The sequence below is a fragment of the Macrotis lagotis genome, chromosome 1 (assembly GCF_037893015.1).
Source record: "Macrotis lagotis isolate mMagLag1 chromosome 1, bilby.v1.9.chrom.fasta, whole genome shotgun sequence".
Taxonomy (NCBI): Eukaryota; Metazoa; Chordata; class Mammalia; order Peramelemorphia; family Peramelidae; genus Macrotis; species Macrotis lagotis.
This window is the reverse complement of record NC_133658.1, coordinates 878,088,597-878,103,530: the sequence shown is the minus strand read 5'-3', so window position 1 is coordinate 878,103,530 and position 14,934 is coordinate 878,088,597. Positions and strand designations below refer to the sequence as shown.

At 46.7% G+C, this 14,934-nt stretch overlaps 1 protein-coding gene across 4 annotated transcripts in view; it reads left to right on the top strand.

The window, feature by feature from the left end:
* KAZN (kazrin, periplakin interacting protein) overlaps positions 1–14,934 on the top strand; it is a 623,945-nt gene that overhangs the window by 394,215 nt on the left and 214,796 nt on the right. The window contains exon 1 of one of the 4 annotated variants that reach the window (XM_074218384.1): positions 4,158–4,608. The exons of 1 other annotated variant lie outside the window; for it this stretch is intronic. In XM_074218384.1, the coding sequence (XP_074074485.1) occupies positions 4,410–4,608 (199 nt within the window). In that variant the 5' untranslated portion in view covers positions 4,158–4,409. Of the gene's footprint in view, positions 1–4,157; positions 4,609–5,039; positions 5,133–14,934 lie in introns of those variants that run through there. 2 more of the 4 variants (XM_074218391.1, XM_074218385.1) reach the window with 2 other exon arrangements.

Sequence of the window (14,934 nt, the reverse complement as noted above, 5' to 3'; positions counted from 1 at the left end):
GAAGAAGGAGTCATTTCTCTCCTAGAAAGCTTCCATTTATCAGGAAGAGCTTCCTTACATCTGCCTTCCTAGGACAGTCACCCACTGCTCCTGGTTCAGCCCTTTGGGACCTAGCAGAACAAAACTAATCTCTTTTCTAAAAGCCATCATCAAAGACTGGAAGATAAGGGAGGGGCCCCTTCCGGGTCCTCTCTGCAAGTCTTGTCTAAACATCTCAAAGATAAACACCCCCCCCCCCCCAGTCCTTCAAACAGTGCTCAGGGATGACCCATCTGCCAGTCTTCTCCCCATGGGAAACAGGAGATTTCAAAGTAGGAGAGCAACATTGAAGAGATACACAGTTAAGGGGCAGGAAAGTGTAGTAATCTCAAAGAAAGAGAAGATGAGAGAGGGAGGGAGAGGACAGGAGCAACTGTAGAAGACCAAGATGCTCTTCACCTTTAGGGTGAGAAAAGATTGTCTCTTGTCACAGAAAATACTCTGGGGGACCTTAGGTTTATCAAAGGGAGAGACTATGGGACAATTAACCACAGAATAGAAGGAGCCTTAGAACAGAGAATGTCAGAGCTGGGATGACCCTTAGAACACAGGCTATCAGAGCTGGGAGAGCCCTTAAAACACAGAATGTCAGAACATAGAAGGTCCTTAGAACACAGGATATCACAGCTGGGAGGAGACACAGAATGTGAGAGGAATCTTAGAGGCCATTTTGTTCAACCTGTACATTTTACAAGAGAAAAACAAAGGCCAGAGAGTGAACGTGATTGATTGACAGTTGCACAGCCAGTTAGTGGCAGGAGCTGGGCCCAGAAATCTCTTCTCTTGACTTTTGGCTCAAGGCTCTTGGGTCGGTGTTTAACTGCAGTATTAATTTCCCCAGAAGCCAGAATATTGCCTGTTCAGGGGGCAGACAAGTCTGTGCACATAACATTAGAGGGTGCTAGGACACTGGGAACTGTTGGGCCATTTCAGACCCTGCCAGGGAATAACAGGAAGGAGTTCTGTCCCTTTGGACCTCTTTTATTGGGTTGATGTTGGGTAGAAGGGATGTGTGGGTGGCTAAGAAGCTATGGTAGACAAGCTGGGAAACCAGGATTGACACTGTTCAGTGGATTCCAATGGGGAAGAGGTGGGACTCCTCCCTTACTAATGGAATGATTTGGGTGGAGCTTGCAGCCCTGGGAGAAAAGCTCCTGGAAAGTCTCCCATAGAGTGACTCCCTCCTGGGCCCAGGTATTGTAAAGCCAGCACATCCTTACCCACCTAAGGCTTAGAGGTGGGGCAGGGGCTGATTCTGGGATCTAGTGGCTGTAACCTTTGCTGGAGGTGGGGAGATCTGCAAGACAGAAGAGAGGAGAGATTCTACCAACAGAGGACTGTTTGAACACTGCTCAGGCCCCGGAATCCATGCAGATTTTGGCGTCCAGCCTGGCTAGGCTTTTGATCATGCATTGACAATGGAGGGAAATCTGATCTGCCTCCTGGGGGTGCTGGGAGAGATAAGTCTGGCAAAGATGAGGCCTCCTGAGATGGGGGCAGGCCCACACCTGCCAAGTCCTAGTGGGAGTACCCAGGGAAGACATAGGGAAACCCCATATGAGAGGCCAAATCTCTGAGCTATCCAGTGACCAACTCTCCCAGATATGGGAATCTGGGTCTCTGACTGGAGGCTACAGGGAGAAAAGATAGTACCTGACCCCACCCAGGTTCCCACCACACCCCAATAGCTCAGGTGCTCCCTGCAAGGTCTGCCAGCTTATAAGTACCTCATTACCAGTTCACTTTGTATCCATAACAGGAAGAGTTAACAGGATTATTTGGGACAAGTTTCTAAAGGATTTGGCAGGACTCTTGTTAGAGGATATTGGGAGGGGGTAGGGAACTAGGTGACATAGTGAATAGAGGACCCCTGGAGTCAGGAGGACTTGAGTTCAAATTGGACCTTAGACAGTTAATACTTACTTAGCTGGGTGACCTTGGGCAAGTCACTTAACATCATTGCCTTGCAAAAAAAAAAAGGCTATCAGGGCCTCCAGTAGGGATAGGAGCAAGCAGCAGGGAGAGGCGGAGAAGAACTATGCCTATTTCTACAGGACTTCCTCATGAGCATCCTGAAAAGTCCACAAGACAGTTGCAAGCATAGTTATTCTCCCTTTGGGACAATGAACAGACCTATGATTTCATTAGTGTAAAGAGCTCCCAATAAGGAAATACCCCATGCTCATCAATATTTGCTCAGCAATTTAGCCACCTAGAGAGCCACCAGGGACATTTAAGTGACTTACCTGGTTCCACAGGCTTAAGATCATAGGGTCATAGTTGCTTAGCAAGCTTTGCAGAATGCATCTAGACTAATCTCCTCATTTTGCAGAGTAGGAAAATCAAGGTTTAGAGGCTAAATGTCTCACCCAAGATGTTGGAGGACTTGAAACCATGTCTTTTTGTCTTGGAAGTCAACTCTATACATTATATCACACTGTCTCTCTCTCATTAAACAAAAGGGGGGCAGCTAGGTGGTACAATGGAAAGAGCACTGGTCCTAGAGTCCTGAGGACCTGAATTCAAATTTGACCTCAGACACATGATACTTATTAGCTATGTGAACTTGGGCAAGTCATTTAACCCCATTGCTTTGCAAAAACAAAAACAAAAATGAATATGACTTGATTTTACATAACCATTATATTGCTTCTCTTTTCCAAATAAAGACACTAGTGATTTGCTTTGTTCAAGGGAACTTAGTCTTAAGATTCAAGGGCAGTGATTTGTAGTCAGGAAGACCTAATGTCAAACCCTGCCCCAGATGCTTATTTAACTTGGACCTTGGACAAGTTACTTTATCTGAGCCTCAGTTTCCTCATCTGGTCCATGAGGATAAGTAGTATCTATCCTACAGGTTTGTTGGAAAATAAATGCTTCACAAATTTCAAAGTAGGATGGGATCATAGAGGATCTCAGGGGTCATCAAGTCTAACCACTTCAGAGTATATAAATGTCAACTGTTTTATTCCAGGACTTGGCACTGGCAGAATTTTAGCTCCTAAAGCATCTGTCTGTTTATCTGTTAAATCCCCATATGTTGGGGGCCAACTCTTTCATTTTACACAGAAGAGAACTGAAGTCCCTAGAGGCAGCACTGGACTTGTCCAGGGACGCTTAGGTTATAGGTAACTTGAGTTTCTGACCCAAATCCAGGTGTTTCCTGAGAGAAGCTGAAGGTCTCTTGGCACAGCATAACTCAATATTTACAGACCTCCAATGTCAGTACCTTTGTGTGACATCTCTGAAGTACCTTCATTCATGTTTACAAGGATAAATGTTGAGGGAAGGTGCCTAGACACTGGGTGACTCCAGAGGAAAGATTTCTCTTTCAGTTTCCTTTCTTATAAAATTAGCTGTGTGATCTTGGGCAAGTCACTTAACCCTGTCTCACATCCGGGGCCATCTCCAGTTGTCCTGATTCCTATCTGGACACTTGACTCTGGAGGAGAAAGCCAGGCTGGGGACTTAGCACAGGACCCCCTCACTCACATTCACTTGCTTGTCATGGCATCACCTCTCTGAAGTCCTGGTCTTTGAGAATGAAGGGCAAACACTGGCCACTGGACCCAGATGACTCTGGAGGAGAAAGCCAGGCTGGCTCCTTATTCAAATCCAACGGTGGGTTTGTCATGGCATCACCTCCCTGATGTCCTGGTCTTCTTCAAGAATGAAGGACATCTGTAAAATGGGGGTGGGAGGGCCTGCATCCGAGGACCCCTCTCCTTAAAAGCTCTGGGTTTGGGATCAGAGGACCGGGATTGACATCCCACCCCCCGGGGAAGTCGTTTCCCGGCTCTAAGTCTCAGTTTCCTCATTTGTCAAAGGACAGGGTTGGAGGAGATGGTGTCTGAATGTCGGGTGCCTGAGAAGCGCCACTACTCCTTGGGTGAGCCAGGGCAGGCCGCCCAGTCCCCCGGGGCTCAGCGCGCGGCGGGTCCTGGGGGCTCGCTGGCAGGGTCCGGGAGCCGGCTGGCTCACGCCTGTGGGTGGGATGGAGGGGAGGAGCGGGCAGGGGGATGGGCTGGGGGCGTGGCCGCGGAGGAGCCTCCTGCCATCCCGGAAGGAGGAGGAGGAGGAGGAGGAGGAGGAGGAGGAGGAGGCGGCGGCCAGGCGAGCTCCCTTCTCACGTGAGAGGCGGCCGATGCCCCAGCGCCCCGTCCTGCTCCCCGCAGAGCCCGGGCTCCCCGAGTGACCCGCGACCCCGAGCGCCCCCGGCCCCGGCCCGCTCCAGCCCTGGCCCCGGGGTGCCGCGGGGCGCCATGAAGTGGGGCCCCTGAGCCGCCCCGGGGAGCTCCGGGAGCCTCCCCGGGCCATGCAGTGAAGCCCCGCCCCGCCGCCCCCTCGGCGCGCCCCCGCCCCCCGGCGGCATGCGAGCTGCCGACTCCGCCACCTGGGAGAGGGTCCGAGTCCTCCCGGGCCAGGTAGAAGCCTGCACTTCCTGCGGGGCCGCCCGGCCGCGAGGCCCGGGGGGGCGGGGGCGGGGGCCGCAGCCCCCGCCTCTTGGAGCGCCCCAGCCCCTCGGAGCGGCGCCCACCATGAAATCCGACGGGGACGAGAGGAAGCCGGGTAGGTGGGATCGGGGACCCGGGCCGGCCTGGGGGGCAGGAGGTGAGCTCGGCTCCCAGCCCCCCCCCCCCCCCCCCGCTCTCCTGGGCACCGTTAGAGACAATGCCCTCCCCGCGCCCCGCGGGCCCCCCGGGGACCCGGCTCAGCCAGCCCCTCCCCCTGCCCGAGCAGATGTTCGCGGGGAGTTGGCGAGCTCAAGTTCTCCGGGTCCCGAACTTGCCGGTGTGGGGCCGGGGGGGGGGCGATCGGCCTTCTGCTTTGCGGGGTGGGGAGGCAGCCCTTACCTGCGGAGCCCGAGTCGGCCTCTGTCCCGGGCATGGGTCCGAGCGAGGCTCGGACCCCCTCCCGGCTGGCGAGCTCATCCCCAGGTGCCGGGGAGAGGAAGCAGAGAGCAGGGAGGGCGACCGCCAGGCCGCTCCGGGCCGAGGACAGAGGCCGTTGGAGCCCAGCTTCAGGGCTGGAAGGGACCTAGCTGGTGACAGAGAGCGGAGCTCCGGCCCAGGCTGTCTCGCTTGTGGGACTTGGTAAGCCACTCGGTGCCGCCGAGCCTCAGTGTGCTCATCTGTAGAATGGGCTAGGGCAGCCAGGTAACCCAATGGATAGAGCTGGCCTTGGAGTCAAGAGGACAGGAGTTCAAATCCAGCGTCAGATACTTGACACTAGGTATGTGACCTTGGGCAAGTCACTTCACCCTGATGGCCTCGCATCCAGGGCTATCTCCAGTCAATCCTGATTCATATCTGGTCACTGAACCCATGAAAATCTGTGTCCTAAAATTTCTCCCCACTTAGACAGTCCATGTTCCGAGGTCCCCTCCAGTGAGAACATTCTCTTTCCAAGATTTCTTCCCAGCTCTGGCATTCTGTATTCTATAAGCCTCCCCTGGAGATCCCCTTGACCTATGGCTAAGTTGCTTCCTCCATGAAGGACTCTGGAGGAAAAAGTGAGGCTGGTGACTTAGCACAGTCCCCCCACTGAAATCCATTTCATGTGTGTATCATGACATCGCATCCCCTGATGTCATGGTCTTCTTCTAGAATGAAGGGCACATCAGAATGACCTCCAAGTCCCTGTCCAGTTCCTAACCTATGAGATGATGAACAGAAAGAGAAACAGTTCCATGGATTAGATGACCTCTAAGCCCCTCTGTCCAGTTCCAAACCTATGAAATGATAAAATCCTCTCATTGAAAAGCGAGGGAAACTGAGACTCATGGAATAGATGACCTCTAAGTCCCTCTCCAGTTTTGCCCCAGGTAGTAAGTAGTAGAAATGGCATTCAAAGACAGCTTCTTGGACTCTTAAGTTCTGGCTGGATTTCAACATTACAGAACTCTTTTCTTTCCCTGCTAGAGGGAATGTGTTGAAAAAGAGAAATGGAGCAGGAGAGAAGTTAAGGTCCCAATAACTCCCAATAACTTTAGTGGGTCCAGAAATGATTCAAAAGAGCCCACTGTCATCCGCAAGCAGAAGTTGGTTCTCATTTGTCTGAAGTGGAGAAATAGGTGTATCTCTTTAGTAGTTGGGCTCCTTGGAGATCTAAGAACACAGGAAGAGAAGCTTGCAGTGCTCAAATTGTAGAGTTCTTGCTAAAATTTGCCAAAAGCATAGAAGACACATTTTAGCTTTTAGAATGATCTCAGTTGAACTTGCTTGGACCATGCAGTGACATGGTCTGTTTCCTTGCCATCTCTTCCCTTGGATCTGATGTGTCTGTTCATGTCTAATGGTCTCATGATTTTATATGGAGGAAGCAACTTAGCCATAGGACAAGGCTCCGGGGAGGTTTATAGAATGCAGAATGCCAGAGCTAGGAAGGAATCTAGAAAAGACAATGTTCTCACTGGAGGGAACCTCGGAACATAGACTGTCCAAGTGGGGAGAAACTTTAGAACACAGATTTTCAGAGTCGAGAGGTCCCTTAGAACACAGAATGTCAAAACTGGGAGGAACCTTGGATCACAGGTTTTCAGAGTTTAGAGGGCCCTTAGGACCCAAAATGTCAGAGCTAGTGGAACCTTAGAATATAGAATGGGAGAGGTGGGAGGGAACCTCAGCCTAGAAAATGTCAGAGTTGGGGGATAGAGGGGAGGGTGTTGTAATGCCTTAGAAGCTGTCTAATTTAACCTACTCATTTGACAGATGGCAAAACTGGCTCTAGAGAAGTCAAGTTACTTGCCCAAGGTCAAATAGGGAGACCCTGGCACAACTGGAACCTGACTTCAGCTTCTCTGACCCCCTATAACCAGTATTTTTTTTCACCCTAAAGCATAATCCATCTTTGAAGTTTTGCCTGGTATTCCAGTGGTGAAAGATTTCCTGGCATTACCAGGGCTTTTAATTCTTTCCTTTTAAGTGAGGGAAGTTAGTTTGGAAGCCTCAAGCCCTAACCTGTCTAGGCTGCTCTGCTCTCCAGGGATAAGGGCCCTCAGACCTCTTTTCCTACTGCAGAGACTAGTCCTATCTGCCCACAGCCAAGCCCAGATTGGCTTCCACATTGGTCTGTTTCTAGGAGCAACTGAAATGCTGAAGTACTATTGGTGATTCTGGTGAACTCTGAATGAGACCATTCCTATGGAAAGACTGGCTCAGGAATGGACTTTCCCAGGGAACAGTCACTTCTGCAATCCTGGAGAGACCTAGGCAGGAAACTTGCACTGTTGGGACATTTTTTAGGAGACAGAGGGCAGCAGTGGCTTGGCCTCTTGCAAAGGAGCCCATCCTCCCATCCTCCCCTCATTTGGTCTCTCCTTCCCTCCCTCCCTCCCTTCCTGGGTCTGGCAGAGATTTGTGATCCCTGTACTACCAAGGAATGCTGCAGTAACCTAGGGGAGAGAGAGAGAGAGAGAGAGAGAGAGAGAGAGAGAGAGAGAGAGAGAGAGAGAGAGAGAGAGAGAGAGAGAGAGAGAGAGAGAAAGAGAAAGAGAGAAAGTATGTGGCTTTCCTGTACACAAGGAAGACACCTGAGTCTGGTCCAAACCACTCAAAACCTTTACCTCTCCAAGCAGCCAAAGCACAAAGGTATAGAAATGTCTGCTTTCATTTCAAGGTTTCATTTCCATTTCTACTGCTTCTACTGAATAGAAATATCATAGGACCAATAGAAAGAGAATGAGATCTCTCCTCCTCACTTAAAAAAATGTATTATTCAGATTTTGAAGTTGTTTATAGCTTTTGTATATCTTTGTCTTTTCATATATATGTGTATATATATGACTTTATATCTTTACATTTCTCCCCATTATATTCCTCTCTACAACTCCTCCTAGAGGAGTAGGTAAACCAAAGGACAGAAAAAAGGAAGAAGAGGTGGAAAATCAGCAAAATCTGTTACTAGATGTAATAAAAATCTGATGTCATGTAGGTACATCTGTGGACCTCCATACTCCTAGAGAAGGGGCTGTACCTCGGGGTTTTTTTTTTTTGGATTTTTGCAAGGCAATGGGGGTTAAGTGACTTGTCCAAGGTCACACAGTAAGTATTAGGTGTCTGAGGCTGAATTTGAACCCAGATCCTTCTGACTCCAGGGCTGGTGGTCCATTCACTGAACCATCTAACTACCCCCTGTATCTACTGCCCAGACTATGTAGGATAATGGAAAGATTGAATTGGAAAGCTTGAATTTAAATGCTATTTCCTGGATTTGCTATCAGTATAGTCCCTTGGACAAATCCTGTAACAGTTCTGTACCTTGGTTCCTCCATCTATAAAATAGAGATGATAGGATGCTTTGTAAACCTAGAAATACTACAGATTGGGGGGGGTCCCTAATATTAGGAAACCATAGGTGGGAAAGTTTATTCCTTATCTGGTACCTCAGTTTCCCCCATCTCCTCTGCAGGAAAGTGGAAACAATCCTGAATTTTTTGAAAAAAAAGTTTTTTAAAAGTATTCTACTGGGTGCTAGACATTGTGCTTATTTTATCCTCACAAAAACCCTAAGAGGTAGGTGTTATTGTCATCTCCATTTTACAGAGAAGGAAACTGAAAGTTTGGCTTCCGACTCTGTTAACTTGGGCAAGTCACTTTAATTCAAAAAAAAACTTTTGGGGGGAAGGAGGGGCATTTGCTGTGTGAAAGGGTTGTTTTTTAAATGCTGGGGATATAGGAATTGTTTGTGATCAGAGAGAATTTTGAAACTCTGGTTCATGGAGGCCTAACAATAGGGATAATGGCAGAATAGAGATCATGATCATGCCTTGTCTGTGTAGGTATGTGGGTGAGTGAAGATGCAGATACTAGGAATAAGTAGACATTAATTAACTAGGGTGTCTGATGATTGAGGGGACACTGACACAAACATGGATTTCCTCAAGATTGAAGGGAGGGGTTAATTAGGCCGAGGCATCTGCCTACCTGGGGTCAGGTAGCTTGGTTCTCCTTTCTTGAGCCTCAGTTTTTAAGTTCTTTGGTGACCTACAACCTTTTGTGGTGATGAATATACTGACATCTATACACCCTCGGAGTTCTGTCATTAAGTGTCCTGTAAATAGAAGGTGCTATTATGTAAATAATCGTGTAGAATGTAGCCAGACAGGGATGTGTATTTATCTTGTATATAAGTAGATGCCACTGGTGCATTTGTAACAACAAGATCTTAATGACACGGTCTGTTGATGGAACACCTATCTCCAAGGCACCATTAGCCTTCATGGCAGACAGTCCTTCAGGGCGGAAGGAGAGCATTCCTATAATTGACACTTTGCACATTGCACAGTTGCCAGATTGGGGCAACTTTATATCGTCTGCACTTGCCGTAAGTAGGCTACAGCACCTGTACCACAATGACTTGGATATGCTGGAAGTGAGAGAAAACACACACATCTACATACTCACATACATACATACATTCACATACTTTACAAGTGTGAAAGTTGGATAAATGATTTGTCCAAGCTACAGAAGAAGAAGAACTTAGGTCCTAAGGTTTGTCCTTCATTCCTGAAGAAGACTATGACATCAGTGAGGGGATGCTATAGCAAACATATGAATTGGATTTGAGTGAGGGGGGACTATGCTAAGTCACGGGCCTCACCTCCTCTGGAGCCATTTGGATAACTGGAGCTGGCCCTGAATGCAAGGCAGTCAGGGTTTAAGTGACTTGCCCAAGGTCACACAGCTAATTAGTGGCAAGTGACTGAGGTTGTATTCAAACTCATATCCTCCAAACTCCAAGGCCATGCTCTATCTACTGCACCACTTAACTGCCCTAAAAAACTCTGGTCCTAGGATTATGAACACAGCATTCTTTTTGTTAAACCAACTCTATCTGGAGAAGGAGATTAGGCTAAATAAATGACCTCTGGGGTCCTTTTCAATTGAGAGCCTACTATAAAAGGGGGGGGGACAGACCTGTGGGGCATTGTGTTTCAGGTTACAGATGGACAGACAGTGTTGCACTGGCAACCAGAAAATATTAAAAGACCCAGAGGTAAGGCCTCTGGCAAGTTTGAATGGGCAGGGAGTAGGCGGCCTACAATCTGAGCTGGTAAAGGTAGCTCTCATGTTGATATAATCATAGTGATGATGACATTTATATAGCTCTATATAAAGCTTATCTGACTTTATTATGTTATGTAGGTAAGTGATATCAGCCCCATTTTACTGATTGAGAAAACTGATTTGAAAGAAGTTCAATGACTGGCCCATATTCTATTAAAGCATAACATTGAGACATGTAACAGGGAACTGATTTTTTCCTACAACCAAGTCAAAAGCTTAGCCAGGATTTGGACTCCTGAAATCTATTCATTTTACTTCCATGCCCCTTATGTATAGAGACCAGCTAACCCTCCTCCCTTCTTTTCACCCCGCCTCCCCTTTTTGCTCCCTTCCTTCCCCCATAGTTTCCACAATGGCCAGGCACTGGGTTTCTCTCATTGCTCCTGGTTAGATTCAGGATTTTTTCTTGGGGAGATCAAAAAAGACTATTTTGGGTGAAAATTGTGGCTGAAGTAAATATTCAACCCTGTTACATGGAGGCTTTACCCTGGGAGTCCAGCAGATGAAATTCCCCGAGAGTTTCTTTACTGGTTTGAGGAGATGAAAGGAATTCCAAATTGGGTGAGGGGGTTGGGGAAATGAGAGCAGTTTGGAGATTTGAGGCTGGATGGCTACAAGGGGAAGGTGGGATTTTTCCACACCTACCTGACAGACAGCACTAAGGTATGACTTAGGAAGTAGTTTCTAGCTGATTGTAGGGGCCAGTTTGAGAGAGCCCCAACTGACCTGGGTGGTGTGGCCTTCTTGCTTGGCCCAGCAGGATGACACATATCTGGGCAGTAACAATAATAATGATGGCTGAGGTTTATTTAGCATCCCAGCCATGATCTCATTTAATAATGTATGTAATACATTGTCCAGGTGCAAAGTTGTCAACATTCTTTATTTGTTCTAAATTACTTTCCTTACTTATCTGGAACAGAAGAATCTCAAGAAGGCACGGGCAGGGACAATTTTTTTCTGCTTATCTTTGTATTCACCCCACCTACCTATCCATATTGTATCTACTAGGTGTATAATAAATGCCTATTTTATAGGGGGGGAGGGAGGAGGCAGGCTGGGGATAAAGAGGAGGCCCTCTGTGATGGAAATAAAGGTGGGGAAGGGCTTGTTTTGGATCTTATAAAGGGGATTTTGTGGATTGGACCACTTGGGTGGGGTTCTGAGAAAAGGGAACCACATAACTGGTGTTCAGATTCTACCTCTGAGGCTTTACCTTGGGCAAATCCATTTCTTCATCTATCAAATGAAGGTAGGGCAGCTAGGTGGTGAAGTGGAGAGAGCTCCAGGCCAGGAGTCAGGAAGACTTCTCATCTTCCTTCCTCTAACTTTAGACACTTACTAACTGTGTGATTCTGGGCAAATCACTCCACTGTGCTTGCCTCAGTTTCCATATCTGTCAAATGAGCTGGAGAAGGAAATGGCAAATCATTCTAATATCTTTGCCAAGAAAACCCCCAAATAAGGGATCACAAAGAGTCAGACACCACTGAAATGACTGACCAACAATAATAAAATGAGGATGCTAATTGAGATGAGCATATGCTCATAGACACATATAGATATAGATATAATGTTCATACATACACACATTGGTGGGATTCAAATAAATTAACAACCAGTTTGCTGAACTTAACATAAAATTAGATATTGGTTCTGCCAAACCGCTGAATCCCACCACAGCATACACATACACATATAATGCATCTACTCTTACCCACCCTGTCTATATGTATGTAATCATTTGTAAACCCCCACCCCTACCCCTACCCCAGCACACACATGGTAATGGGGAGAGAGAGAGAGAGAGAGAGAGAGAGAGAACCAAGCTTAAAAGTCAGAAAGATTTGATTTAGAATCTTGCCTCAGATCCATCTCCTAGGTATATGATGGAATTGGATAAGTCACTTCAACTCTCAACCTTAGTTTTCTCATCTGTTCACTGGAGATATAAATAGCATCCATCTCAAGGGTTTGTTGTGAGGCCCAAGTGTGATAATAGAGGGAAAGGGTATTGAAACATGAATGAATTATATGCATTCTATTGGTATTATTATTAGCACTTAATTCTCGTCTACTGACTGAGCTTCTGACCCTTCTGAAGCCTTTTCCAACTCTGAGATTCCAAGGTTATCCAAAGACACAGATGCCCAATAAACCTCCCTCATCTACCCTGCAGAAGCTTGGGAAGTTGCCTCACTGGTTGGTTCCTAGGCTGCGGACAGGTATAATAAGTATGGAATCTTTAAAGGGAAATTTCCACTGTGATGGTTTCCCTAGAGAAGTCAGCTCACCTGAGACTTTCTCCAAGCAGAAATAAACAGTCCCCCCCACCCCCCCACCCAGTCCAAGCCAGATGGTTTTTTTCTTTTTTTTTTAACTTGCTTTTCCTCTTGCACGAATGGGTGCCCTTTTCTTCCTTTTATATAGTTTAAGTAGTGGCTTATCTCAATGGCTTTAGTAACTTGTCGGTTTTCTATTAGCCCTGCTGAAAAGGCAGTGGGGATGAGATTGCATCTCCAATTTCTGGGAATTAGAGAGGCTGGATGAAAGCTGCCCATTAGGGCCAGTGGAGGGGATGATACATATTCAGAAAACTCCCCTGGCCTGGTAGTAGGAAAATGTGGTGTTTACAGCCTCCTTAAGGTCTGCAGGGAGTGGAAACAGCTTTGGAAAAGAAACGTGGACCCTCAAATCATCAGGGGAATGGATTGGGATCTGGACTAGTTATGTGTAAGAACTAAGTCAAGAGAGTATAATGGAGAGAACTCTGAACTTGGACTTTGAAGGTCTTTTCTTCTCTTAATTACCTGTGTGACTTTGGTTAAGTCACCCACCCTCCCTGGGTCTCCATTCCCTCATCTATAAAATGGGACCAGGTGCCCATGATGACCTCTTTCAGCTTTATGTCTATGTCTCTAGGAACCAGCTAGCTCACTGTATCCTTAAAGAGATTGTGAAACTTGTGTGTCACTGGGAAATGGATTAAAATCATGATTTGGGGAGAAAAAAGATTAAGGTGATTGACTGGGGTGGGGGGAAGAGGGACCATCTTGGGGCTACTTTGTGACCTTGGACAAAAGCTTTCACTTCCTTCCTTTTCAGGACTCTACTCTGGAGGAAGGAAGGTTTAGCTTGCATTGACCTATAAGATTTCTTCTATTTCTGACATTGTTCAGTCATCTTGTATCCTAAGGGCCCTCCCAGCTCTGCCATTCTTTGTTCTAAGTCTCTTCCAATATCTGATATCCTGTGTTCTAATGTTCTTCCCAACTCTGACATCCTATATTCTAGGATCTCTCCAGCCCTAACATTCTGTGTTCTACTATCTCCACCTCAACTCTGACCTTCTCTGTACTCATGTCTCTCTCTCAACTCAGACATTCTTTGTTTCAGGATCTCTCCCAGTTCTGACAGACTTTCTCTCTTCCAGCACCATAGATTTATAAATTTGGAACTGAAAATGACCCTAGGGAATATCACATCCAATCTCCTCATTCTGTTGAAGAGGGTGATGAGGGCAGAACAGAGGCTAGATAGCCTATTCCATGACTCTCAAATAGCCAGCACCCAAGTTGAGATTTGAATCCAGGTTTTTTGGGGAAATTTTGCTGTTCCAAGATTCTAGAAAGAAGAAAATCCAACCCACCTTGCTTCATGTTATTACTTTGAAGATGGCAGCCTTTCCTGGGCCAAGTGGAATTGGCTTTCACAGTTGGAACATCAGGGAATTTCTACTCTGATCTCAAAATAAAAATACTCATGATATATATACCCATGATTATCATTTTTAGGCCCTGCAAGGGGGAGAGAGCTCCCTGAGGCTTCCATCCCGTGAAAGTTTGGACAAGTGCAACACTAAACACACACAATTCTCATTCCCAAGGCCTCAGAGCTCAGGACTTGGCTTATTTCCTTGGCCCTAAACACTCAATAAGAACATTCTGCCCCTATAATTCAGTTTTGTGAATCCTAATGGCAGATGCTACCACCTTACTCAGCCTTACTTAGGCAACCAGAGGATGTGCAGTCTGTGCCTTCTTCAATTATTGGCTCCCTAGGAACCATATTTCTTTTTCAGATACTAGATTTCTGGTAATATTACTGTAGGAACTATTGACCCCAGTAATAAAACTGGATAGGACCATGTGGAAAGATTACTGGATGTGGGGTGAGGGAACCTGGGTTCAGATCCCAAATCTGTTATTTATTAACAGTGTTCAACCTTGAGTAAATCACTTCTCTCTGGGTCTCAGTTTACTCATTGGTGAAATGAAGTTGATGGAATATATGGCATCTGAGATTCTTGATAGCTCCAAGGCTATCAGTCTTCCTAGTGTGATGGTTGGAAGAATAAGAAGATACTTATACCTGTCCTTGGATTTTGGAATTTAGATTCAAAGGGAAGGAACCTCAGAAGTCATCTAGTATGCTCCTTCATTGTACAGGTGAGGAAACTGAGACCCAAAGGAATGACTTGACTAGGATCACTAAATATCTCAAGACAAAATTTGAACCTGGATCTTCCTGATTCCCAAGTCTACTGCTCTTTCTGCTGTGCCCTTTATCTGTCTGGATTACCTTGGGCAAGTAACTTCCTATCCTGAGCTATAGTTTCCTCATCTGTATGATGTGATTCCTCAGGTCCTTTTCTGCCCATAGTGCTAGGAGACTAGGAGCTAAAGTCTTGTCCAAAGACCCCCAGGTTACAGGAAAGGATTAAATAGTAAAGCTAAAACTCAGAGCCAAATGTTCTAACCCAAAAGTCTTTCTACCCCACCAAGCTCTATCCTGGTCAAGCTAAGAGCTGGAGAGCAAGATCTGG